The sequence below is a fragment of the Aethalodelphis obliquidens genome, unplaced genomic scaffold, assembly GCF_003676395.1.
Source record: "Aethalodelphis obliquidens isolate GAN/ISIS:26980383/991018 unplaced genomic scaffold, ASM367639v1 scaffold94, whole genome shotgun sequence".
In the NCBI taxonomy this organism is placed as follows: Eukaryota; Metazoa; Chordata; class Mammalia; order Artiodactyla; family Delphinidae; genus Aethalodelphis; species Aethalodelphis obliquidens.
Window position 1 is genome coordinate 455,417 of NW_020838038.1, and position 27,896 is coordinate 483,312.

A 27,896-nucleotide genomic window follows, 5' to 3' on the forward strand; every position below is an offset into this window, starting at 1 on the left:
TCCATCCAGACTGAGAAAGTGAGAGAGGGACTCAAGCCAAGAAGCAGCCGAGCAAGCTCTTTCACGGATGCCGACTGGCCATGCTGCTTCCCCTCCCGCTGGGCCTCAGCATGCTCCTTCAGCCTTTCCCAGTTGTCCTCTGCGTCCTGTTTCTCTGTCCCCCAACCCCCCATTCACTAGACCTTTCAGTTTGCGTGCTCTTTGTTCCACCTCAAAATCCGCTCTCTTCTACCAGGCACCCCCTTAAATATATGTCTAACTTGACAAGGTGGTTCTGTGGTCTGGCAGTTTTTATTTCCCTTTGCTCACAAATGAGCCTCTGGGATGTTCTCTCCCCAGGAGCATCTCTCTTCAGAAGAATGTGACCATCTGTTGGTCCCTTGTACTCTGCTCTGTCATCAAAGGGCTACTGGATGGAAATGTTCTTCTTAAAATGTGTCGAGCCATCCCTTCTAGGTGGCTTGCCCAGGTCACTCGACCTCTGGCCTCTGATTCTGCACACGTAGGGTGGCTACTCTGTGGCTACTCTTGTTAGTACAGGGTTGGTTCTTCAGTAAATAGCCATATGCCTGCTGGTCCGGTCAGCTTTGGGGCACTGTCGCCACCAGAAGAGCCGCCCTGACAATTTGCCTGGGGACTTCCTCATGGCTCTTTGAACAAGGAGGCTGGGCACCCTAAAAGCTTCCTGTGTTACCACCTCTGTAGGGTGGCTTATACCTCAGTGTTGCATGCCCTGGGATGTTTTTCACTTCACGTTTCCAAGTAGAAAGATTAGAGTTATGGAGATGCCTAACTCATCCTGTCCAAGAGATTTCAAGATCGTCCTCAGTATCCTGAAGGTTTTTGCACTTGGCCAATGATTATGTCAGAAGCCATAGTCAGCTCCCAGTAGAGGTTCAAAGCATTGACTGTATTGTCACATTAGCTGCCTGGTTACATTGGCTTCCTACCTCCACTGCTAATCGCTTAGAAACACGGGGTCTGGCAATGGTGGCACAACCTGAGGTACAATTGTAGACCTTTCAGCGAGCCAGGAGCCAGGGCAGCTTCTTTGCCAGTCAGCTTAGTTTAGACCTCACTGAATTAGGCTGTTGCCATCCTAACACCTAAGTCCATTCATGCATGTATCTGCCTGTGGTGGACATTCTCTGACTCACTACGTGCTTGCTTGCTTTCTTGCTTAAGAAGAAGCAGTTCTTTAGAAAGGGAATGGCCAAAGAACACCACTGCAAAGGGAAGGGAAAAGAATGGGGGACAGAGGAGTGGCCAGGCGAGATGGCTCAAGTATAAATGAATGAGAAATTCTGTATGACGTACCATTCTGACTTTAGGATCAAGTGATGTAACACAGGAACTGTGTAAAAGGGAAGATTGTCTGATAATTTTCTATTCAGTACCTCAGAGGCTCTTTGACTTGAATATTTAAAGTTCCCGAGTTTATGCCTTTGCCCTCTTTTGGCAGTATAGCACACTGTTTTAATCCATGGCTGTGTCTTATTGCTCTGTTTAAAATTATATTCATCAATCCATCAATAAATATTTGTGGTTAAAACAAAACAACAAAATAAAAATACTTCTTTCCAAAGTTACTTAGGTTAGCTATTTCCTTCCCCATCTCCTTCAGTGTGGTTAGGATATTCACTTGTAATATAGTTAGGTTTATTTGTTACTGCGTGTTTTCCACTTTGGATTCTCCTTACATTCTGGCTGATGTTAATTATTTATTTACGGGGGGGTATGTGAAACATTACCCTAGGTTCTAAGGGTTAGAGCTCCCCAAAAATATACTCAGAGAAGTGTCACGCTGCCTTGACCCTGCTACCTCCTTCCCATCCCCCATTCTTTCTACCCCATTCCCACCTATGCCCTGTTGGTAAACCAGTCTCATTAGCTTCTGGTTTATCTCTCCTATACAGTCAGTTCTGCTGTAACTCTTGTTTTGAAAAAGTGAATTTGTTCCAACGTGATTGATATCTTAGAGCACAAGTTGAGCTTAGTGTGAATTTTGCGTGTGTTAAGGCACAATTTCACATATGAGAAACTCGAGGTGAATGCAGAAACTGCACCCAGCTGACCTGAGCTGTGTAAAAACACACAAAATACACACACCTCAAACACCTCTGTGCCCCCTCGATTCACCCCGTGTCTTAGCAGCCACCCCTGTCCACATCTGCTATTACAGCCTGCCTTCTGATTTCAGGTACCCCTGCATCTACCCCGCCTCCTGACGCCCACTCCACAAGCAAACTTCAGGGCCTTTTTTAGGGAAAGTGACACATGTATTATGTATTTCTTAACCATTTCACATGTGTAAAATTGTGCTACTGTTTATTTATTAGGTTCCTGTGTGTGTGTGTGTGTGTGTGTATGTCACAGAAGCTTTTTGAGTGTTGTGCTCTGTTTTCTCTATAAACCCTTTGGTTTTTATTGTGCAGTTCTGCATAATGTAGAGATTTATAAGGATGGCTATGTTGTGCTATAGCAGAATTGACTATTTCTTTTACACAAATAAGTGGATACCTGCATATCTTCATATATACCCTTCTCTGTAACATGAAGGGTAGCATACTATAGACACTCTTTTGGGCTTTACCTTTGTCACTTAAGAGTACGTCCTGGAAATCACTCCTTATTAGCTCATAAAAATCTTCCTCATTTTTTTAACAGCTGCATAGTACTACATTATGTGGATGTCCTATAGTTTATTCCATCACTGCATGTACATAACCACAGAAAAAGGGTTAAAATCACTAATGGTTAAATACTTCCATCTGTGTATAGGCACCTTGGTTGTTTTCAATATCTCATAAACAATACTGCAATGAATAACCTTTTTGTATTATTGGAGGTGAAGGTTTGGTGGGATTGCTAGGGCAAAAAGTGAGTGCATATGTAGTTTTGTTAGATACTGCCAAATTCCCTTCCAGAGAGGTTGTCCAAAAAGTTTGAATTTCCACCAGCATTGTTTGTGAGTACCTGTTTTTCCCGCAGTTTCACCAATAGAATGTTGTCATATTGTTTAACTTTTCCTAATCTAATAGGTGATAAATGGTATCTATATTGTTTGCATTTCTCTAATTACGAGTGAGTTTGAACAATTTTCCCTAAGTTTAAGAAACATTTTAATGTTTTTTCTGGATTGTCTGTTCAGGCTTCTCCCCCCGCCCCCATTTTTCTACCAGGTTTTGGCTCCTTTCTTTGTCCCTGAATTCTAAGAAGTATTTATCTATTAGGGATATTAGTCCTTTTATTTCTGTGGTATATGTTTTTCTTATTATTTTTTTAACATCTTTATTGGAGTATAATTGCTTTACAATGGTGTGTTAGTTTCTGCTTTATAACAAAGTGAATCAGTTATACATATACACATGTTCCCATATCTCTTCCCTCTTGCGTCTCCCTCCCTCCCACCCTCCCTATCCCACCCCTCTAGGTGGTTACAAAGCACCGAGCTGATCTCCCTGTGCTATGCGGCTGCTTCCCACTAGCTATCTGTTCTACGTTTGGTAGTGTATATATGTCCATGCCACGCTCTCACTTTGTCACAGCCTACCCTTCCCCCTCCCCACATCCTCAAGTCCATTCTCTAGTAGGTCTGCGTCTCCATTCCCGTCTTACCCCGAGGTTCTTCATGACTTTTTTTTTTCTTACATTCCATATATATGTGTTAGCATACAGTATTTGTTTTTCTGTTTCTGACTTACTTCACTCTATATGACAGACTCTAGGTCCATCTACCTCACTACAAATAACTCAATTTTGTTTCTTTTTATGGCTGAGTAGTATTCCATTGTATATATGTGCCACATCTTCTTTATCCATTCATCCGATGATGGACACTTAGGTTGCTTCCATGTCCTGGCTATTGTAAATAGAGGTGCAATGAACATTTTGGTACATGACTCTTTTTGAATTATGGTTTTCTCAGGGTATATGCCCAGTAGTGGGATTGCTGGGTCGTATGGTAGTTCTATTTTTAGTTTTGTAAGGAACCTCCATACTGTTCTCCATAGTGGCTGTATCAATTTACATTCCCACCAGCAGTGCAAGAGTGTTCCCTTTTCTCCACACCCTCTCCGGCATTTATTGTTTCTAGATTTTTTGATGATGGCCATTCTGACCGGTATGAGGTGATACCTCATTGTAGTTTTGATTTGCATTTCTCTAATGATTAGTGATGTTGAGCATCCTTTCATGTGTTCGTTGGCCGTCTGTGTATCTTCTTTGGAGAAATGTCTATTTAGGTCTTCTGCCCATTTTTGGATTGGGTTGCTTGGTTTTTTTGATATTGAGCTGCATGAGCTGCTATTAAATTTTGGAGATTAACCCTTTGTCAGTTGCTTCATTTGCAAATATTTCCTCCCATTCTGAGGGTTGTCTTTTGGCCTTGTTTATGGTTTCCTTTGCTGTGCAAAAGCTTTGAAGTTTCATTAGGTCCCATTTGTTTATTTTTGTTTTTATTTCCATTTCTCTAGGAGGTGGGTCAGAAAGGATCTTGCTGTGATTTATGTCATAGAGTGTTCTGCCTATGTTTTCCTCTAAGAGTTTGATAGTGTCTGGCCTTGCATTTAGGTCTTTAATCCATTTTGAGTTTATTTTCGTGTATGGTGTTAGGGAGTGTTCTAATCTCATACTTTTACATGTACCTGTCCAGTTTTCCCAGCACCACTTATTGAAGAGGCTGTCTTTTCTCCACTGTATATTCTTGCCTCCTTTATCAAAGATAAGGTGACCATATGTGCGTGGGTTTATCTCTGGGCTTTCTATCCTGTTCCATTGATCTATATTTCTTTTTTTTTCTTTTTTTTTTTTTTTTTGTGGTATATGGGCCTCTCACTGTTGTGGGCTCTCCCGTTGCGGAGCACAGGCTCTGGACGCGCAGGCTCAGCGGCCATGGCTCACGGGCCTAGCCGCTCCACAGCACGTGGGATCTTCCCGGACCGGGGCACGAACCCGTGTCCCCTGCATCGGCAGGCGGACTCTCAACCACTGCGCCACCAGGGAAGCCCTGATCTATATTTCTGTTTCTGTGCCAGTACCATACTGTCTTGATTACTGTAGCTTTGTAGTATAGTCTGAAGTCAGGGAGCCTGATTCCTCCAGCTCCATTTTTCGTTCTCAAGATTGCTTTGGCTCTTCGGGGTCTTTTGTGTTTCCATACAAATTGTGAAATTTTTTGTCCTAGTTCTGTGAAAAATGCCAGTGGTAGCTTGATAGGGATTGCATTGAATCTGTAGTTTGCTTTGTGTAGTAGAGTCATTTTCACAATGTTGATTCTTCCAGTCCAAGAGCATGGTATATCTCTCCATCTATTTGTATCATCTTTAATTTCTTTCATCAGCATCTTATAATTTTCTGCATACAGGTCTTTTGTCTCCTTAGGTAGGCTTATTCCTATATATTTTATTCTTTTTGTTGCAATGGTAAATGGGAGTGTTTTCTTAATTTCACTTTCAGATTTTTCATCATTAGTGTATAGGAATGCCAGAGATTTCTGTGCATTAATTTTGTATCCTGCAACTTTACCAAATTCATTGATTAGCTCTAGTATTTTTCTGGTAGCATCTTTAGGATTCTCTATGTATAGTATCATGTCATCTGCAAACAGTGACAGCTTTGCTTCTTCTTTTCCGATTTGGATTCCTTTTATTTCTTTTTCTTCTCTGATTGCTGTGGCTGAAACTTCCAAAACTGTGTTGAATAAGAGTGGTGAGAGTGGGCAACCTTGTCTTGTTTCTGATCTTAGTGGAAATGGTTTCAGTTTTTCACCATTGAGGACGATGTTGGCTGTGGGTTTGTCATATATGGCCTTTATTATGTTGAGGAAAGTTCCCTCTATGCCTACTTTCTGCAGGGTTTTTATCATAAGTGGGTGTTGAATTTTGTCGAAAGCTTTCTCTGCATCTGTTGAGATGACCATATGGTTCTGTCCTTCAGTTTGTTACTATGGTGTATCACGTTGATTGATTTGCGTATACTGAAGAATCCTTGCATTCCTGGAATAAACCCCACTTGACCGTGGTGTATGATCCTTTTAATGTGCTGTTGGATTCTGTTTGCTAGTATTTTGCTGAGGATTTTTGCATCTATGTTCATCAGTGATATTGGCCTGTAGTTTTCTTTCTTTGTGACATCTTTGTCTGGTTTTGGTATCAGGGTGATGGTGGCCTCATAGAATGAGTTTGGGCGTGTTCCTCCCTCTGCTATATTTTGGAAGAGTTTGAGAAGGATAGTTGTTAGCTCTTCTCTAAATGTTTGATAGAATTCACCTGTGAAGCCATCTGGTCCTGGGCTTTTGTTTGTTGGAAGATTTTTTTTTTTTTTTTTTTTTTGGTATGCGGACCTCTCACTGTTGTGGCCTCTCCCGTTACGGAGCACAGGCTCTGGACGCGCAGGCTCAGTGGCCATGGCTCCCGGGCCTAGCCGCTCCGCGGCATGTGGGATCTTCCCAGACAGGGGCACAAACCCGTATCCCCTGCATCGGCAGGCGGACTCTCAACCACTGTGCCACCAGGGAAGCCCTGTTGGAAGATTTTTAATCACAGTTTCAATTTCAGTGCTTGTGATTGGTCTGTTCATATTTTCTGTTTCTTCCTGATTCAGTCTTTCTGTGGTATATGTTGCGCATATTTTCTCTCAGTTTTTAGTTGTCATTTGACTTTGTTAGTGGTGTTTGAGCATGCAGAAACATTGAATGTTCAAATTTATCAATATTCTCTTTTATTGCCTCTATTTTGAGTCAGAGTTAGAGAGCCATTTCCTAGACTGAGGTCAAAGAATAATTCACCCCTATTTTCTTTCAGTACTTGTATGGTTGCATTTTTTAATGTTTAGGTCTCTGATCCCTTTGGAGTTTAATCTTGTGTATGGTGCGAAGTATGGCTCTAATTAAATGGTTCTCAACCAGGGGCGATTTTGTCCCCCCAGGGGACGTGTAGCAATGTCAGGAGACATTTTGGGTTGTCAAAACTAGAGGGAAGAATGCTGACATCTAGTGGGTAGAGGCCAAGGATGCTGCTAAACATCCTGCAGTGCACAGGACAGCCTCCCACGGCAAAGAATGATCCGACTCAAAATGTCAATAGTGTCGAGGTTGAGAAACTCTGATAAAATGTTTTTCTTCAACAAGTGGCTACCCAGTTGTTCCAGCATCATTAAAAAAAAAAAAGCCACAACAGTGAAAGGCCCACGTACCGCAAACAATAAACAGAAAAAACAAAACAAAAAAACACCCCTCCATCTTTTTGACTCAGTGTTTAGAGATACCACAGTTACCAGATGTTTTCATATATACTTGGGTCCGTTTCTGGCCTTTGTATTCTGTCCTGCTGGTGTATTTGTGCCAGTACCACACGGTTGTAATTATAAAGGCTTTAAAAATATTTTAATATCTGTTAGGGCTAATCACCCCTTATGGGTTTCCTTTTTCAGTGTTTTTCTGGCTATTTTTTTAATTTAATAGACTATTTTTTTAATTGAATGAGTCTTAAAATACTATAGAGGTTTACAGTTTTCAAAAGTTTCATACACATGATTTCATATAATCCCATAATAACCTTTTTTTCCCACCCACCTCTATATTACCCCTCCCCCCTCCCCTTTCCCCATGGTAACCACTAGTTTGATCTCTCTGTCTCGGAGTCTGCTTCTTTTTTTGTTTTATTCACTAGTTTGTTGTATTAATATTTTTTACATTCCACATATAAGTGATATCATACAGTATTTGTCCTTCTCTGTCTGCCTTATTTCACTTAGCCTTCCAAGTCCATCCACGTTGCTGCAAATAGCAAAATTTCATTTTTTTATGGCTAGTAGTATTCCATTATACATATATATGTACACCACATCTTCTTTATCCATTCTTCTGTTGATGACACTTAGGTTGCTTCCGTATCTTGGCAGTTGTAAATAATGCTGCTATGAATACTGGGGTGTGTGTATCTTTCTGAATTAGTGTTTATGGATTTTTTGGATATATACCCAGGAGTGGAATTGCTGGGTCATATGGTAGTTCTACTTTTAGTTTTTAGAGAAATCTCCATACTGTTTTTCCACAGAGGCTGCACCAATTTACATCCCCACCAACAGTGTATGAGGGTTCCCTTTTTTCCACACCCTCTCCTGCATTTATTATTTGTAGACTTTTTCATGATAGCATTCTTATCGGTGTGAGGTGATACCTCATTGTAGTTTTGACTTCCATTTCTCTAATAATTAGTGATGTTGAGCATCTTTTCATGTGCCTGTTGGCCATCTGCATTTCCTCTTGGAAAAATGTCTATTCAGGTTTTCCGCCCATTTGGTAATCAGGTTGTTTGCTTTTTTGATGTTGAGTTGTATGAGCTGTTTATAGTTGTTAGATATTAACCCCTTATTGGTCATTATCATTTGCAAGTAATCATTTCCCATTCAGTAGGTTATCTTTTCATTTTGTTGATGGCTTCCTTTGCTGTGCAAAAGCTTTTAAGTTTAATTAGGTCCCATTTGTTTATTTTTGCTTTTGTTTCCTTTGCTTTAGGAGATGGATCAAAAAATATATTGCTGTGATTTATGTCAAAGACTGTTCTGCCCGTGTTTTCCTCTAGGAGTTTTATAGTATCTGGTCTTACATTTAGATCTTGAATCCATTTTGAGTTTATTTTTGTATATGATGTTAGAGAATGTTCTAATTTCATTCTTTTTTTTTTTTTTTTTTTTTTTTGCGGTACACGGGCCTCTCACTGTTGTGGCCTCTCCTGTTGCGGAGCACAGGCTCCGCACGCGCAGGCTCAGCGGCCATGGCTCACGGGCCTAGCTGCTCCACAGCATGTGGGATGTTCCCGGACCAGGGCACGAACCCGTGCCCCCTGCATCAGCAGGCGGCCTCTCAACCACTGCGCCACCAGGGAAGCCCCCTAATTTCATTCTTTTACATGTAGCTGTCCAGGTTTCTCAGCACCACTTACTGAAGAGACTGTGTTTTCTCCATTGTATATTTTTGCCTCCTTTGTCATAGATTAACTGATCATAAGTGTGTGGGTTTATTTCTGGGCTCTCTGTTCTGTTTCTTTGATCTGTGTGTCTGTTTTTGTGCCAGTACCACATTGTTTTGATGACTGCAGCCTTGTAGTATAGTCTGAAGTCTGAGAACATGGTTCCTCCAGCTCTGTTCTTCTTTCTCAAGATTGTTTTGACTATCCAGGGTCTTTTGTGTTTCCGTATAAATCTTAAAATTATTTTTTCTAGTTTTTTGAAAAATGCCACTGGCATTTTGATAGGGATTGCAGTGAATCTGTAGATTGCCTTCAGTAGTATGGTCCTTTTAACAATATCACTTTTTCCAATCTAAACATGTTATATCTTTCCATCTGTTTGTGCTGTCCTCAGTTTCTTTCATCAGTGCCTTACAGTTTTCCAAGTACAGGTCTTTTACCTCCTTAGGTAGGTTTACTCCTAGTTATTTTATTCCTTTTGATGCAGTGGTAAGTGGGATTGTTTCCTTTATTTCTCTTTCTGATAGTTCGTTATTAGTGTATAGAAATGCAACAGATTTCTGTACTTTAATTTTGTACCGAATTCGTCGATGAGCTCCAGTACTTCTCTGGTGGCATCTTTAGGATTTTCTATGTATAGTATCATGTCATCTGCAAACAGTGACAGTTTTACTTCTTCCTTTCCAATTTGAATTCCTTCTTCCTGTCTGATTGCTATGGCTAGTATTTCCAAAACTATGTTGAATAAAAGTGGCAAGAGTGAACGTCCTTGTCTTGTTCCTTATCTTAGAGGAAATGCTTTCAGCTTTTCACCACGGAGTACGATGTTAGCTGTGGGTTTGTCATGTATGGCCTTTATTATGTTGAGTTATATTCCCTCTATGCCCACTTTCTGGAGAAGTTTTTTTTTTTTTTTATCATAAATGGATGTTGAACTTTATCAGAAGATTTTTCTGCATCTATTGGGATGATCATATGGCTTTTATTCTTCAATTTGTTAATGTAGTGTGTTACAATGATTGATTTGGAGATATTGAAAAATCCTTGCATCCCTCGGATAAATCCCACTTGATCATGGTGTATGATCTTTTTAATGTAGTGTTGGATTTGGTTTGCTAACATTTTATTGAGGATTTTTGCATCTATGTTCATCAGTGATATTGGCCTGTAATTTTCTTTTTTCGTGATATCTTTGTCTGGTTTTGGTATCAGGGTGATGCTGGCCTCATAGAATGAGTTGGGAAGTGCTCCTTCCCTTGCAGTTTTTTGGAATAGTTTGAGAAGCATGGGTCTTAACTCTTCTCTAAATGTTTGGTAGAGTTCACGTGGGAAGCCATCTGGTCCTGGACTTTTGTTTTTTGGGAGTTTTTAAATTACTGATTCAATTTCATTACTGGTAATTGGTCTGTTCATATTTTCTATTCCTTCCTGGTTTAGTCTTGGGATAGTGTACCTTTCTAAGAGTTTGTCCATTTCTTCTAGGTTGTCCATTTTATTGGCATATAGTTGTTCATAGTAGTCTCTTATGATCCTTTGCATTTCTGTGGTGTTGATTGTAACTTCTCCTTTTTAATTTTGATTTTATTGATATGGGCCCTCTCCCATTTTTTCTTGATGAGTCTGGCTAAAGGTTTGTCAATTTTGTTTGTCTTTTCAGAGAGCCAGCTTTCACTTTCATTGATCTTTTCTATTATTTTTTAGTCTCTGTTTCATTTATTTCTGCTCTGATGTTTATGATTTCTTTCCTGCTACTTACTTTGGGTTTTGTTTGTTCTTCTTTCTCTAGTTGCTTTAAGTATAAGGTTAGCTTGTTTATTTGAGATTTTACTTGTTTCCTGAGGTAAGATTGTATTGCTATAAACTTCCTTCTTAGAACTGCTTTTGCTGCGTCCCTTAGGTTTTGGATCGTTGTGTTTTCATTGTCATTTGTCTCTACGTATTTATTTTCTCTTTGATTTCTTCAGTTAGCCATTGGTTGTTTAGTAGCATATTGTTTAGCCTCCATGTGTTTGTGTTTTTTGCAGTTTTTTTCTTGTAGTTGATACCTAGTCTCATAGCATTTTGGTCAGAAAAGATGCTTGAGAAGATTTCAATTTTCTTAAATTTACTAAGGCTTGTTTTGTGGCCTAGCGTGTGATCTATCCTGGAGCATGTTCTGTGTGCACTTGAAAAGAGTGTATTCTGCTGCTTTTGGATGGAATGCTCTGTATATCAATTAAGTTTGTCTGGTCTAACATGTCATTTAAGGCCAGTTTCCTTATTGATTTTCTGTCTGGCTGATCTGTCCATTGATGTGAGTGGGGTGTTAGTGTCCTCTACTATCACTGTGTTACTGTCGATTTCTCCTTTTATGTTTGTAAATATTTGCTTTATATATTTAGGTGCTCCTATGTTGGGTGCATATATATTTACAATTGTTAGATCTTCTTGGATTGATCCCTTGATCATTACGTAGTGTCCTTTTTTGTAACGGCCTTTATTTTAAAGTCTATTTTGTGTGATATACTTATTGCTATGCTGACTTTCTTTTGATTTCCACTTGCATGGAATACCTTTTTACATTCTCTAACTTTTAGTCTTTGTGTGTCTCTAGATCTGAAGTGAGGCTCTTGTTGCAGCATATATACAGGTCTTGTTTTTGTATCCATTCAGCCACTCTGTGTCTTTTGGTTGGATAATTTAGTCCCTTTATATTTAAGGTAATTATTGATATATATGTTCTTATTGCCATTTTGTTGCTTTGGATTTGTTTTTATAGGTCTTCTTTTCTTCTTCTTTTGCTCTCTTCTCTTGTGATTTGATGACTGTCTTTAGCATTATGTTTGGATTCCTTTTTCTTTTTTTGTGTGTATATCTATTACAGATTTTTGGTTTGCAGATACCATGAGGTTTTTGTATAGCAGTCTGTATATGTGTGTGTGTGTGTGTGTGATTGTTTTAAGTTGCTTATCTCTTAATTTCAAATAAATTTTAAAGACCCTGCATTTGTATTCTCCTCCCCTCATGATTACTTTTTTTTTTTTCTTTTGGCCACAAGGCTTGTGGAATCTTAGCTCCCCAACCAGGGATCGAACCTGTGCCCCCTGCATTAGAAGTGCAGAGTCCTAACCACTAGACCACCAGGGAATTCCCACGATTACTATTTTTGATATCATATTTTATATGTAATTATTTTGTGTATCCCTTAACTGCTTATTGTGGATATAGATGATTTTATTACTTTTGTCTTTAACCTCCCTACTAGCTTTGTGTGTGGATGATTACCTACCTTTACTGTATGTTTGCGTTTACTGGTGAGCTGTTTCATTTTGTAATTTTCTTGTTTCTAATTGTGGCCTTTTCTTTTTTCGCCTAGAGAAGTTCCTTTAACATTTGTTGTAAAGCTGGTTTGGTGGTGCTGAACTCTTTTTAGCTTGTCTGTAAAGCATTTGATCTCCATCAAATCTGAAGGAGAGCCTTGCTGGGTAGAGTATGCTTGGTTGTAGGTTTTTCTGTTTCATCACTTTGAATATATTGTGCCATTCCCTCCTGGCCTGCAGAGTTTCTGCTGAAAAATCAGCTGATGGCCTTTTGGGAGTTCCCTCGTATGTTACTTGTTGTTTTTCCCTTGCTGCTTTTAATATTCTCTCTTTATCTTTAATTTTTGTCATTTTAATTACAATGTGTCTTGGTGTGTTCCTCTTTGGGTTCTACTGTATGGGACTCTGCGCTTCCTAGACTTAGGTGACTGTTTCCTTTCCCAGGTTAGGGAATTTTTCAGCTACTAGGTTTTCAAATATGTTCTCAGGCTCTTTTCCTCTCTCTTCTCCTGCTGGAACTTAATGTGAATTTTAGTATGCTTGATGTGTCCCAGAGGTCTCTAAAACTGTCCTCATTTCTTTTTATTCTTTTTTCTTTTTTTCTGTTCAGTGGCAGTGATTTCCACTACTCTGTCTTCCAGCTCACTGATCTGTTCCTCAATATCATTTAGTCTACTATTGATTCCTTCTGGTGTATTTTTCATTTCAGTTATTCTTCATCTCTGTTTTCTTGTTCTTTATATTTTCTAACTCTTTGTTGAAAACTTCTAACTTGTTTTATGCATCCATTCTTATCCCGAGTTCTTTAATCATCTTTACAATCATTACTCGGAATTCTTTCTCAGGTAGAATGCCTATCTCCACTTCCCTTAGTTCTTTCTGGGGTTTTTTCTTTTTTTTTTTTTTTTGCGGTACGCGGGCCTCTCACTGTTGTGGCCTCTCCCGTTGCAGAGCACAGGCTCCGGACGCGCAGGCTCAGCGGCCATGGCTCACGGGCCCAGCCGCTCCGCGGCATGTGGGATTTCCCAGATCGGGGTCCGAACCCGTGTCCCCTGCATCGGCAGGCAGACTCTCAACCACTGCACCACCAGGGAAGCCCTGGGGTTTTTTCTTCTTCCTTCATCTGGAACATGTTCCTCTGCCACCTCATTTAGTTTAAGTTGCTGTTGGCATTTTTATGTATGTAGTAGGTTAGTTATGTTTCTCGACCTTGGAGAAGTGGCCTTCTGTAGGACAAGTCCTATGCATCCCTGCAGCACACTCCCCTCTCGTCACCCAAGCTGCATGCTCTAGGGATTCCCCCTAAGAGGGCTGCGTGGGTCCTTCTGTTGTGGTGGGCTGACTGTCTGGGTGGTCTGGTAGGCCTGGTCGGCCTCTAGTGTGATTGGTTGCCAGGCCCTGCCTTGTGTGGATGCTGCTGGTTGGTGGGCCTGGTCATGAGGTGGCTGACTGCAGAACCCCAGGGGGCCCTGGGGCTAGTGCTGGCTCACTGGTGGGAGGAATCAGGGTCCAGAAGACTCAGGAGCTATTCTCCCCTGCCAGTGGTGGGTGAAGCCAGGTCCTGGGGTTAGTGCTGGACTACTGGTAGGCAGAGCCTGGTCCTGGAGACTGGCTGCAGGGTCCAGGGATCCCAGAGTGCTGTCAGATCACTGATGGGTAGGAGGGGCCAGTTCCTGACACAATTGGGTATGAGGTTTGGGGTGTCCCAAAACTTGTGTTGGCCTGCTAGTGGGCAGGGCCGGGGCCCAGCTTGTCCCAGGGTTGGGTCTGGCCTGCTTTTGGCTGGCTGGGTCTGCAGGCTGTGGGATTGTGGGTTTCTGGCATCTGGTATCTGTCCCCTGGTGGGTGAGGCTGGTCTAGTGGCTAGTGCAGGCTTCCTGGAGGGGAAGGCCAGTGCCTGCCAGCTGGTAGGCGGAGCTGGGTCTTGGCCCTCTGGTGGGCAGGGCCATGTCTAGAGGTGGCTGTGAGCTCAGGAAGTCTTTAGGCAGCCTATCTGCTGATGGGTGGGGCTGTGTCCCCACCCAGTTAGTTATTTGGCTTGAGCTGTCCCAGCACTGGTACCTACAGGCAGTTGGGTGGGGCCAGGTCTTGGTGCTAATGAGCTAATGGCACCCACCAGCACTGGCTTCCATGGGGTAGAAAAAGCTCCCAAATATGGCTGCTGCCAGTGTCTATGTTCCCAGGGTGAGCCACAGCTGCCCCCCACCTCTTTGGGAGACTCTTCAAGACCAGCAGGTAGTTCTGGCCCTGGCTCCTATGAAGTTACTGCTTTTGCCCTGGGTCCTGGTGCACATGAGGTTTTGTGTGCGCCCTTTAAAAGTGGTGTTGGGACTTTCCTGGTGGTGCAGTGGATACGACTCCATGCTGCCAATGCAGGTGGCCTGGGTTCGATCCCTGGTCAGGGAACTAGATCCCACATGCATGCTGCAACTAAGAGTTCTCATGCCACAACTACGGAGCCCGTGTGCCGCAACGAAGGAGCCCGCTTGCCACAACTAAGACCTGGTGCAATCAGATAAATAAAGTGAAGTCTCTATTTTCTGCAGCCCTTTGGGACTCCTGGAATTAAACCCCATTGGCCTTCAAAGCCAAGTGCTTTGGTGGCTCATCTTCCCAGAGCATTGCAGGACCCCTGGGCTGGGGAGCCTGATATGGGGCTCAGAACTCTCCTGTGGGAGAACCCCTGCAATATAATTATTCTCCAGTTTGTGGGTCACTCATCTAGGGGTATGGGACTTGATTATATGAGAAGTCTGCCCCTCCTGCCCATCTTGTTGTGGTTCCTTCTTTATGTCTTAGTTGTTAAAGATCTTTTCGGATAGGTTTTGGTCTTTTTCATAGATGGTTCTGCAGATAGTTGTGGTTTTGGTGTGCTTGTGAGAGGAGGTGAGCTCAGGGTCTTTCTACTCTGCCATCTTGGCCCAAATTCCCTTTGGCTGTTCTTGTATGTTTATTTCTCCATAAGAACTTTAGTATCAATGGGTCAAACTCCATTTTTAAAAAAGCTTATTGGTAATTTTTATTGGGATTGTGTTAAACTTATAAATTTATTTAGAACTGACTTGTTTATAGTGCTGAATCATTCTATCCAAGAACAAGGGGTGTCCTTCCACTTGAGAAAGTATAATTTTGTGTCTTTTAGGAATGCTTTCAAATTTCCTAATATAGGTTTTGCACATTTGTGATAAATTAATTCCTAAGTATTTAATCTTCTTTGTTATTGCTGTAAATGGAGTTTTCTATAACACTGGGTCTTCTAATTGTCTATCCTTTGTGTAAGTGAAGGATATTGATTTTTGTGTTTTTATCCTGCTACTTATTGAATTCTTTTATTGTTTAAGTTAGTTTTATAATTGATTCTCTAGAATTTTCCTGGTATAGTATCACATCATTTGCAACTAGATACAGGTTTACTTCTTCTTTACCAATTCTTATGCCTGTAATTGATTTGTTTTGTCCAACTGCATTGATTAATCCCTCTAATGTAATGCTAATTAGTAGCAGATAGTGAGTATCCTTGCCTTGTTTCTGATTTTAATGGAAATGCCTCTAATGTTTCCCCATTAAGTTAGATACTGGCTTTAGGACTAAGGCATATATATTTTATCCTGTTAATGAAGTACCATTGAATTCCTATTTTCTCAAGTCTTTTTATAAAGAATAGGTCTTGAATTTTATTTAAGGCCTTTCCAGCATCTATGGAAGTAATCATATGGATTTTCCCCCTTTAGATCTATTAATATAGTATATGGTACTAATAGATTTCCTAATATTGAACCAACCTTCCATTCCTGGAATAAATCCCATTTAGTCATGGTGTATTAATTTCTCAGTATGATATTGTATTCTGTTTGCTCACATTTAATTTAGCATTTTTGCATCAATAATCATGAGTTGATATTGGTCTGTCCTCCCTCCCTCCCTCCCTCCCTCCCTCCCTCCTGTCTTTATCAGGTTTAGGTATCAAACCTTCAGAAAAGTTTCATAAAAGAAATGGAGAAGTTCTTCATTTTCAATGTGCTGAAACAACTGATAGAGCGTTGAGATTATCTGGACTTTGAAAGTTTAGTAGAATTCCTCTGTGAAACCATCTGGGCCTGAAATCACCTCCTTTGCCACCCTTGATGAGGGAGGACTTCCATATGGGCTTTCATTAGGAGACACCCCTTGAATTTTCAGCTTACAGAGCTGGGATTTAAGCCTAGTTGGACCTATGGTCTTATCACTATATCACTGATACCTCAGGGACTTGGATTGCCTAATCGTAATAATGATGATGATGATGTCTAATACATATTAAGTGCTTTTTATGTGTCAGGTACTGTTTACATGTATTAACACATTCAATCCTTGTTTTAAACTTACAAGGTACTATCTCTCATTATCCCCAAGACACTGAAATGGTTAACTTGTCCAGGGTCACATAGCTCGTAAATGGTAGAGCTTGGTCTTCAATTCCAGGCAGTTTGGCTTCACAGATCATGTCTTTAATGACCAAAGTACAGTATAACAGTTTATAGAATTGTGGATGAGTGTATATCAGAATCTCATTATGAATGCTTTTTTAAAGGGAGAAAAATGGTTTAACTGAAGTCTCGTAAAGGAAAGAGTTGCTGTTTACGAAAACGTCTGTCTAGCAATTTGGCTACAAATTTCCTATCCCTATCCCTACAGCCTTTCCTCTTGCAGCAGTATACAGCCTTTGTAAACAAAGCTTAATGTATAGAACAGTGTTCTAGTCTGAGTCAGCTCCAGGTCTGAGGGATTCAACTTGAATGGAAATCTTCCAATGACCTTGGTGACCGAAACTCAATCAAACAAATGGAACAGTTAAAATTTCCCCAAATTACTTAGAAATACTATTATTGAGATGGGTAAATTTTCTGATTTACATAAGTATGACCTCTTATTAATGTTTGTTGGGAAAATGAAGCACACTCATTGCTATTCATTAGTTTAAGCTTTTTCCTATAGTCTTATTTTGGTATTTAGACATTATTAAAAATTATGCAGATTAAGACAAAGGGTAATATTTTTATGTCATTTCTGCAAATGCTTAACATTCTTCTCTCCCCCCGCCCCCCACCAAGAAAGCCAGCTTAATGAGCCACAAAACATATTATAATGAATGGGAAAAATATTTTTAGCATTTTTATGCAGAAAATGCCTCATTAAAAGCAAATGCTGCAGCAAGCAGATTTGAGCTTAATAGGAACTTTTGTCGAGCAGGGCTTTTATGACAAATCACTAGCATGTTGTAACTGCTCTATGTAAAGACCCAGAAAGCCATAAGAGACTCTTACCTTCCTTTCTTATCCCTGGGCTGCATTGCAGCAGTATGGTGAGTTTGACATGGCACTTAGTAGACACTTGATGAGTCTGAGGGACATGAAACCTACTGTCCAGCCACGAGTCGGAAAAATGTCTGTGTACTGTTCAATATCACTCACTGTTTTATCTGGATATATCATGAGAGTCATTTAGATGAAATCTGTTCTCAGCTTGGTGTCTGGCATCATGTGACCCAAATATTTTGCATCTAATTTGCATATTGTAAAGCCATAAGGGTACAGGGTTTATAATTATACATACAACCTTAATTTCAAATAAAAACCTCAACTTCTACCTACACTATTGTAACTTCTTTAGACTTAGGGCCTCAAACTGGCATGACGGGAGCAGGGGTCTACCCATTCAGGCAGGCTGTGTAGGCTGATTTGGTCACAGAAACCATAGTCTCTCACCTCAGTGGTGCCCTACTCAGAGGCACAAAGGGCTCACCTGTCCCCACTGAGCCCTCAGAAGGCACACCTGGGGTAATGGTGTTTCCAGGTATTCTGAGCTGGTCTCAGCTTCATCATCTCTGATCCATACTTGGGGGCTTGAGCTGAGTTACAGCCACACCCACCCAGGCAAGGCTGACATCACCAGTGGTGATGACATCACTCTGGTAACTGGTTACTCAGAAGAGCACCTTCCCTTATAGAATGGGGGAAGCATGAAATTACGAGATGATTCATCTTCAAATGGTAATTTTTCACATCATGTAAGTTCTTTCTCAGTTCACCCTACCTAGTCAGCCACACGATCGCCTGACTAGTAATAATAGTAGTGGTTGCAGCAGTTAACATTTACTGAGGTCTTACTCTATGTCGGGCATTGTGCTAAGTTCTTTCCATGCCTTATTTCATTTAAGCTTCAAACCCTATAAGCTAGTTACTATTAATATCCCCATATTACAGATGAGGGAACTGAGCACAAGGAAGGTAAATAACCTGCCCTAAATCTTTCCGCTTGTATGCAGAAGAATTAGGATTTGAAGCAATTTTTCCCCTGATTTTATTTTATTTATTTTTTATTGAAGGATGGTTGATTTACAATATTATGTTAGTTTCGGTTATACAGCACAATGATTCAGTTTCATATTTTTTTCTTCAGATTCTTTTCCATTATAGGTTATTACAAAATATTGAAAAGAGTTCCCTGTGCTACGCAATAAATCCTTGTGTTTTTTTTTTTTTTTTTTTTTTGCAATACGCAGGCCTCTCACTGCTGTGGCCTCTCCCATTGCGGAGCACAGGCTCCAGACGCGCAGGCTCAGCGGCCACGGCTCACGGGCCCAGCCGCTCCGCGGCATGTGGGATCCTCCCGGACCGGGGCACGAACCCGTGTCCCCTGCATCGGCAGACGGACTCTCAACCACTGCGCCACCAGGGAAGCCCTAAATCCTTGTTGTTTATCTTTTTTTATATATAGTGGTGTGTATCTGCTAATCCAATATTCCTAATTTCCCTGATTTTAGAGTCCTTAACTATTACTGCTTTACTGCATTGTGCAGCCAATTAAATTTTTTAAAAAAATCTGTATCCCCACTCTGTTCCCCAAAAAAGAGGCATTCCTTTCAGGAATGAAAGGGGAAAAATTCAGTTTTCAAATGCCCATGATTAGCTCTTTCAGGCAGCCCAGTCTCCTTCAGTAGGAGGAGTGAAACTGACGCCCAAGACCCACTCATACTTCCCGCTGAGTAGGTACAGGGCTGCCGCCTGGCCATCAAGCTCACCGTTAAGAAGTGCCGGTCCTTAAGTTCGCGTCTTCTCTGGCTGTGAGCTGGGGGGTAGGCGGGCAGTGGAGGAGCTACTACGGAAAGGGGTGCAGCAGCTCTCTGCTCGCGGCGATCACTCCGGCTCCGGTGTTCTGGGGGCAGAAAAAGCGATAATACAGAAACATACTTGGCATTTTCAATTTCTCTTTCCCCCTTGGGAGGATGAGCAAAAGGCTTGAAAAAAGTGGGTTTTTGCTAATCCAGCTCATTTGTGTACCAAATAAGCTTTTCAGAATGGTTCTGAACTAAACTTTCACTTCACATGAAGTTGGACACCTACATTTCAGTGGGTCCATCTCATAATCATTGTACAAGATGGTTCACTCTAAGTTTGGAAAAAGTAGTATATTTCTCAACATGCCTCGTTTCAAAACAACATGAGCAAAAAAAAAAAAAAAAAATCTAGAACAATGGTGCAAGATCTGCTGACATCAGTCCTGGAGTGGACCTTAGGCACAGACACACCAGAGCCTCCCAGGGTGTAGCGACAGATGCTCACAGCCATCCAGTGGGTGATGGTGCCAGCTCACATTGGCTCAGGGGCCCGGATTGCTATGTGTTCAGGAATTTTGCGAGCCAGTTTTTAAACTGTTGGTAGCTTGAAATAGGCTACGGTGGGAGTATATATATCACAGAAACTGGAGAGTCCTACACATCAGGGCCTTATTCATTTATTTCTTTATTACATTTTTTAAAAACAGAGCCTGTGGCCTGAACACCGTTGTACCCATCTACGCTGTGTCACCCACAACACTCAGATGGCTTTCAAATCCTGTGTTCCTAAGAAAGTAAAGAAATCCCAATGGTGACAGTTGTCTGATTTAGGAATAAAGGTACTTCTGGGAAAAACCAAGAAATTTCCATGTGTGCGACGAAGTGGTCCTGACTCATTGACAAGAATCACTGAGACATCAAGAGCACAGCTTAGCTTTCTGGGTGTCTCAGTGAGCCCCAAAGCACGTCCTACCCAACATACTGGCCACACCAAAGGCTTCCCTGCCTGCCAAAACCCAGCCCACACTCATGCCTAGGGCCTGAAATCTCGTGACTCCCACCCAATATGACCAAGGTAGAAACTTGTGCAGCAGATGTCTTAATCTGTCTTGTGTTGTTTAAAGTTGCCATTACTCAGCACGTCTACGATAATAATTACGATGCCCAGTATTTGTTGAGCAATTGCCATTCATCAAAGATGCTTTGCAAAAGCTTTTAGGTGCATTATCTTGACAACTGCACGAAGTAGGCACTGATAGTGTCCCTCTTGTGCAGATGCCTAAACCAATCAGGGAGGCCAAGTCATTGCCGAGCTGTCAGTGGTACACACTTGGCCCCAGGGCTCTGCTCTTGACCACTTCTTGACCTGTAAGCTCTAGAAGGTCCAAACACACCTCGCTAATCAGAGCAAGACTGCTGGGATTTGATAGTCTTTGATTATAATTACATTTTATCACATTCTAATTCTTTGGACATTGATAATATAGAATATTTGGCTACTCATAAGACACTAATTCTTTTACCCGTGTTAGGAAACAGCTAACTACACTGACCCTCTCAGGTGGCGTCAGATGCCCTTCCTCTGAAGGCCCTGTAGTGCCAGTGGCCATTTCAACTCTCTCATTGTATTGATAAACCTCAGGATCTCTCTATATGTCTGCCTCTTTTATAGAAGGCTGCCCCTGGACAACAGAGATTATATTCAGCTTTCTGTCGCAGTGCCCTGCTGTGCCTGTGATATAGTGGGTTCTCAATAAATGTTTGTGGAGTGACTGAAAGGAAGAACAAATTAATGCTTTCATTAAGGTCTGCTTTTGTAACAGTAGAATGCACTTTAAAGCCCTACCTTTCCCATGGGCTGTGTAGTTAGTTAGTGCCCTCGCTGTGCCCTTGCTGTTAGGTCGTTCTCTGGTCCTGTTGCCTATTTACACTGGCTGCCCTAATGCTGGCCCCTTTCCTCTTTGCTGTAGTCAGTGTGCTGTACTCTAACCCAGTACCTGAGCACTCTTGAGCCTTCTGATTTCTGTCCATGTCTGACTGGCCTGTCTGTGGGCCCCCCTGCCTCAACTGCCAACTTTGTCTGTGTCAGGAAAATGGGGCAGTATTTCTCACCTACCTTTGCTTGGGATTCTTTTTTTTTTTTTAATCTGGCTCCTTAATTTATTTATTTATTTATTTTTGGCTGTGTTGGGTCTTAGTTTCTGTGCGAGGGCTTCTCTAGTTGTGGCAAGCAGGGGCCACTCTTCATCGCGGTGCGCAGGCCTCTCACTATCGCGGCCTCTCGTTGCGGAGCATAGGCTCCAGACGCGCAGGCTCAGTAGTTGTGGCTCACGGGTCTAGTTGCTCCGCGGCATGTGGGATCTTCCCAGACCAGGGCTCGAACCCGTGTCCCCTGCATTAGTAGGCAGATTCTCAACCACTGCGCCACCAGGGAAGCCCTGCTTGGGATTCTTTAGACAAATGTTGACTCCCATTCACAACCAGAGAAAAGTCCTCATCCCCACACAGGTGGTCTTTGCTAAACTGCCACCATAGCCATTGTTCATCAGGAAGACTTAAAAAAAAATTATATAGTTGATTTACAATATTGTGGGACTTCCCTGGTGGGGCAGTGGTTAAGAATTTGCCTGCCAATGAAGGGTTCACGGGTTCAAGCCCTGGTCCGGGAAGATTCCACATGCCACAGAGCAGCCAAGCCTGCGAGCCACAACTACTGAAGCCCACGTGCCTAGAGCCCATGCTCCACAACAAGAGAAGCCACCGCAATGAGAAGCCCGTGCACTGCAACAAAGAGTAGCCCCCGCTCGCCGCAACTAGAGACAAGCCTGCACGCAGCAATGAAGACCCAGTGCAGCGAAAAATAAATTAATTAATTAATTCAGAAAAAAAACAATGGAATACAATACTGTGTTAGTTTCAGGCATACAGCTTCAGATTCTTTTCCAGTATAGGTTATTACAAGATACTGAATATAGTTCCCTGTGCTATACAGTAAATCCTTGTTGTTTATCTATTTTATGTATAGTGCTGTGTATCTGTTAATCCCATACTCCTAATTTATCCCTCCGCCTCCCCTTTCCCCTTTGGTAACCGTAAGTTTGTTTTCTATGTCTATGAGTCTGTTTCTGTTTGGTCAATAAATGAATTTGTATTTTTTTTTTTTTAGATTCCACACATAAGTGATATCATATAATATTTGTCTTTCTCTGTCTGACTTGGAATGATAATCTCTAGGTCCATCCATGTTGCTGCAAATGGCACTATTTCATTCTTTTTTAGTGCTGAGTAATATTCCATTGTATATACACCACATCTTCTTTATCCATTCATCTATTGATGGACTCTCAGGTTGCTTCTATGTCTTGGCTATTGTAAATAGTGCTGCAATGAACATAGCAGTGCATGTATCTTTTTGAATTATAGTTGTGTCTAGGTATATGCCCAGGAGTGGGTTTGCTGGATCATATATGGTAACTCTATTTTTAGTTTTTTAAGGACCCTCCATACTGTTCTCCATAGTGGCTGCACCAATTTACATTCCACCAACGGTGTAGGAGGGTTCCCTTTTCTCCACACCATCTCCAGCATTTATTATTTTTAGACTTTTTGATGATGGCCATTCTGACTGGTGTGAGGTGATAACTCCTTGTAGTTTTAATTTGCATTTTCCCAATAATTAGCGATGTTGAGCATTTTTTCATGTGCCTGTTGGCCAACTGTATGTCTTCTTTGGAGAAATGTCTATTTAGGTCTTCTGCCCAGTTATTGATTGGGTTGTTTGTTTGTTTTTTGATACTGAGTTGTATGAGGTGTCTGTATATTTTGGAAATTAAGCCCTTGTTCTTCTCATCGTTTGCAAATATTTTTTCCCAGTCTGTAGGTTGTCTTTTCATTTTGTTTATGGTTTGCTTTGCTGTGAAAAAGCCTATAAGTTTGACTAGGTTCCATTTATTTATTTTTGCATTTACTTCTTTTACCTTGGAAGACTGATCTAAGAAAACATTACTATGATTTATGTCTGAGAATGTTTTGCCTATGTTCTCTTCCAGGAGTTTTATGGTGTCATATCTTATGTTTAAGTCTTTAAGCCATTTTAGGTTTATTGTTGTGTATGGTGTGAGGTTGTGTTCTAACTTCATTGATTTACATGAGGCTGTCCAGCTTTCTCAACACCACTTGCTGAAGGGACTGTCTTTTCTCCACTGTATATTCTTGCCTCCTTTGTTGAAGATCAATTGACTGTAGGTGTGTGGGTTTATTTCTGGGATCTCTAATTCTGTTCTTTTGATCTATATGTCTGTTTTTGTACCAATACCATGCTGTTTGGATTACTGTAGCTTTGCAGTATTGTCTGAAATCTGGGAGGGTTATGCCTCCAGCTTTGTTCTATTTCCTCAGAGTTGCCTTGGCAATTCTTGGTCTTTTGTAGTTCCATATAAATTTTAGGATTATGTGTTCTAGCTCTGTGAAAAATATCACGGGTAATTTGATAGAGATCATGTGAAATCTGTAGATTGCTTTGGGTAGTATGGCTGTTTTAACAATATTAATTATTCCAATCCAAGAGCATGGGATAGCTTTCCATTTCTTCGTATCATTTTCAGTTTCCTTTATCAGTGTTTTATAGTTCTCAGCATATAGGTCTTTCATCTCCTTGGTTAGGTTTTATTCATTTATTTATTGCACAATTTTATTTATTTATTTATTTAAATTTATTTTATTTTATCTTTTTGGCTGCTTTGGGTCTTCATTGCTGCGTGTGGGCTTTCTCTAGTTGCGGCGAGCGGAGGCTACTCTTTGTTTCAGTGCACGGGCTTCTCATTGCGGTGGCCTCTCTTGTTGCAGAGCACAGGCTCTAGGTGTGCAGGCTTCAGTAGTTGTGGCATGGGGGCTCAGTAGTTGTGGCACGCAGGCTCTAGAGCGCAGCCTCAGTAGTTGTGGCGCACAGGCTTAGTTGCTCCGCGGCATGTGGGATCTTCCCGGGCCAGGGTTCAAACCCGTGTCCCCTGCATTGGCAGGTGGATTCTTAACCCTTGTGCCACCAGGGAAGCCCTTTGCACAATTGTAAACGGGATTGTTTTTTTACTTTCTCTTTCTGATATTTCATTGTTAGTATGAAGAAATGCAACAGATTTCTGTATATTGATCTCGTATCCTGCTACTTTGCTGAATTCATTTATTCTAACAGTTTTTGTGTGGAGTCTTTAGGGTCTTCTATATAGAGTGTCATGTCACCTGCGTACAATAACAATTTTATCTCTTCCCTTCCAATTTGGATACCTTTTATTTCTTTTTCTTGTCTGACTGCTGTGGCTAGGACTTCCAATATTGTGTTGAATAGAAGCGGTGAGAGTGGGCATCCTTGTCTTGTTCCAGAATTTAGTGGGAAAGATTTCACCTTTTCACTGTTGAGTATTATATTCACTGTGGGTTTGTTGTAAATGGATTTTATTATGTTGAGATATGATCCCTCTATACCTGCTTTGGTGAGAATTTTTATCATGAATGGATGTTGAATTTTATCAAATGCTTTTTCTGCATCTATTGAGATGATCATGTTGTTTCTGTCTTTTCTTTTGTTGATACGGTGTATCACGTTGATTGATTTGTGTATGTTGAACCATCCTTGTGACCTTGGAATGAATCCAACTTGATCATGGTGTATGATCCTTCTTATGTGTTGTTGGATTCAGTTTGCTAATATTTTGTTGAGGAATTTTCCATCTATATTCATCAAAGATACTGACCTGTGATTTTGTTTTTTTGTAGTATCGTTGTCTGGTTTTGGTATAAGGGTGATAGTGGCTTCATAAAATGATTTTGGGAGTGTTCCCTCCTCTTCAGTCGTTTGGAATAGTTTGAGAAAGATAGGTATGAGTTCTTCTTTTTGTTTGGTAGAATTCCCCAGTGAAGCCATCTGGTCCTAGACTTTTGTTTGCAGGGAGGTTTGTTGTTGTTGTTGTTTTATACAGATTCTATTTTACTTCTAGTGATCGGACTGTTCAAATTATCTGTTTCTTTTTGATTCAGTTTTGGCAGGCTGTATGTTTCTAGAAACTTGTCAGTTTCTTCTAGGTTGTCCATTTTGTTGGCATATAAACTGTTCATGGTTTTTTTCTTAAGATTTTTTGTGCTTCTGCGGTATTGGTTGTTGTTTCTCTTTCATTTCTTATTTTGTTTATTTGGGTCCTCTCTCTTTTGTTTTTGGTGAGCCTGGCTAGAGGTTCATTGATTTTGTTTACCCTTTCAAAAAACAGCTCTTGGTTTTATTGAGTTTTTTATTATTTGTAATTCTATTTTATTTATTTCCTCTCTGATCTTTATTTCCTTCCGTCTGCTGACTTTAGGTTTTGTATGTTCTTTTCTAATTCTTTTAGGTGGAAGGTTAGGTTGTTTGAGATCTTTCTTATTTTTTGAGGAAGACGTGTATTGCTGTAAGCTTCTCTCTCAGGACTGCATCCCATAGATTTCGGATGGTTGTGGGTTTTTTGTGTGTGTGTGTGTGTGTGTGTGTGGTACGTGGGCCTCTCACTGTTGTGGCCTCTCCCGTTGCGGAGCGCAGGCTCAGCGGCCATGGTTCACGGGCCTAGCCGCTCCGCGGCATGTGGTATCTTCCTGGACCGGGGCACGAACCCGTGTCCCCTGCATTGGCAGGCGGACTCTCAACCACTGTGCCACCAGGGAAGCCCATGTGTTTTTATTTTCCTTTGTCTTGAGGTATTTTTTTAATTTTCTCTTTGATTTAATTGTTGACTCGTTTTTTTTAGTAGCATGTTGTTTAGTCTCTATGTAATCATTTTTTTCTCATTTTTCTTTCTGTGGTTGATTTCTAGTTTCATGCCATTGTGGTCAGAGAAGATGCTTGAGGTAATTTCTTTTCTCTTAAATTTGTTGAGGCTTGTTTTGTGTCTTAGTATGTGGTCTACCCTAGAGAATGTTCCATGTGTACTTGAAAAGAGTATTTTGGTTTTCTTGGATGTAGTGTCCTGTAGATATCAATTAAGTCTGTTTTAATGTGTAATTTAGAGTCTCTGTTGCCTTACTGATTTTCTGTTTGGAAGATCTGTCCATTGATGTCAGTGGGGTGTTAAAATCTCCTGCTGCTATTGTATTCCCATCAGTTTCTCCTTTTATGTCTGTTAGTATTTGTTTCATGTATTTAGGTGTTCCTATATTGCATACATATACGTTAATGAGTGTAATATCATCCTCTTCTTATATTGATCCTTTTATCATTAATACAGGGTCCTTCTTTGTCTTTATTCATGGCCTTTGTTTTAAAGTCTATTTTTTCTGGTATGAGTATTGCTACCCTCGCTTTCTTGTCATTTCCATTTGCATGAAATATCTTTTTCCATCCCCTCACTTTCAATCTATGCATGTCTTTAACCCTACAGTGGGTCTCTTATAGGCAGCAGATTGTAGGTTCTTGTTTTATTATCCAATCTGCCAATCTGTGTCTTTTTATCAGAGCATTTAGTCTATTGACATTTAAAGTAATTATGGATAAGTATGTATTTATTGCCATTTTAAACCTTGTTTTCCAGTTGATTTTGTATTTCTTCTTTGTTCCTTCTTTTTGTTTTTCCTTTTGTAGTTTATGGTTTTCTTTTGTATTATGCTTGAGTTCCTTTCTTTTTGGCTTTTGTGAGACCACTGTATGTTTTTAATTTGTGGTTACCCTGGTTTTCAAGTATGTTAAACCATAACTGTATCTTCTTGCCTTAGACTGATAGTCATGTAAGCTCAAACACATTCTAAAAAAACTACATATTCTTACTCCCCTCTCCCACATTATGTGATTCTGATGTCCTCTTTTACGTCTTCATGTTTATCCTTTTGTTGTTCCTTATAGTTATAATTGCTTTCACAAATTTTTTGATTGTTTTTAAATTTATGTACTGGCTTATTTAAGTGATCTTCAGTCCTTTTATATATTTGCCTTTCCTGTTCTGATTTTCCCTTTCCTATAGATTCTTGCTTCTTTTCTGTTTAGAGAAGACCTTTCAATATTTCTTTTAGGATAGGCTTAGTATTTCTATATTCTTCTTTTTTTAACTTTTTATTTTATACTGGAGTATAGTTGATTAACAATGTTGTGTTAGTTTCAGGTTATACAGCAAAGTGATTTAGTTATACATATGCATGTATCTATTCTTTATCAAATTCTTTTCCCATTTAGGTTGTTACATAATATTGAGCAGAGTCCCCTGTTTTACACAGTAGGTCCTTGTTGGTTATCCATTTTAAGTATAGCAGTGTGTACATGTCCATCCCAAACTCCCTAACTATCCACCCTTGCCCTGGAACCATAAGTTTGTTCTCTAAGTCTGTGAGTCTGTTTTGATTTCTTAAATAAGTACATTTGTATCATTTTTTTTTAAGATTCTGCATATAAGCAATATCATATGATATCTATCTCACTTTCTCTGACTTCCTTCACTCAGTATGACACTCTCTGGGTCCATCCATGTTGCTGCAAATGGCATTATTTCATTCTTTTTAATGGCTGAGTAATATTCCATTGTA

At 40.6% G+C, this 27,896-nt stretch overlaps 1 protein-coding gene, 1 long non-coding RNA gene and 1 other non-coding gene across 6 annotated transcripts in view; 1 reads left to right on the forward strand and 2 right to left on the reverse strand.

Moving 5' to 3' along the window:
* LOC113614339 (uncharacterized) overlaps positions 1 to 27,896 on the forward strand; it is a 96,543-nt gene that overhangs the window by 30,485 nt on the left and 38,162 nt on the right. The window lies entirely within an intron of this gene.
* NHS (NHS actin remodeling regulator) overlaps positions 1 to 27,896 on the reverse strand; it is a 349,152-nt gene that overhangs the window by 29,440 nt on the left and 291,816 nt on the right. For both annotated transcript variants that reach the window (XM_027095754.1, XM_027095755.1), the window contains exon 3: positions 19,332 to 19,465. In XM_027095754.1, coding sequence (XP_026951555.1) covers positions 19,332 to 19,465 — 134 coding nt within the window. The remainder of the gene's footprint in view (positions 1 to 19,331; positions 19,466 to 27,896) is intronic.
* Positions 12,026 to 12,098, reverse strand: TRNAR-UCU (transfer RNA arginine (anticodon UCU)). The gene has a single exon. It is a non-coding gene; the product is annotated as a tRNA-Arg (tRNA).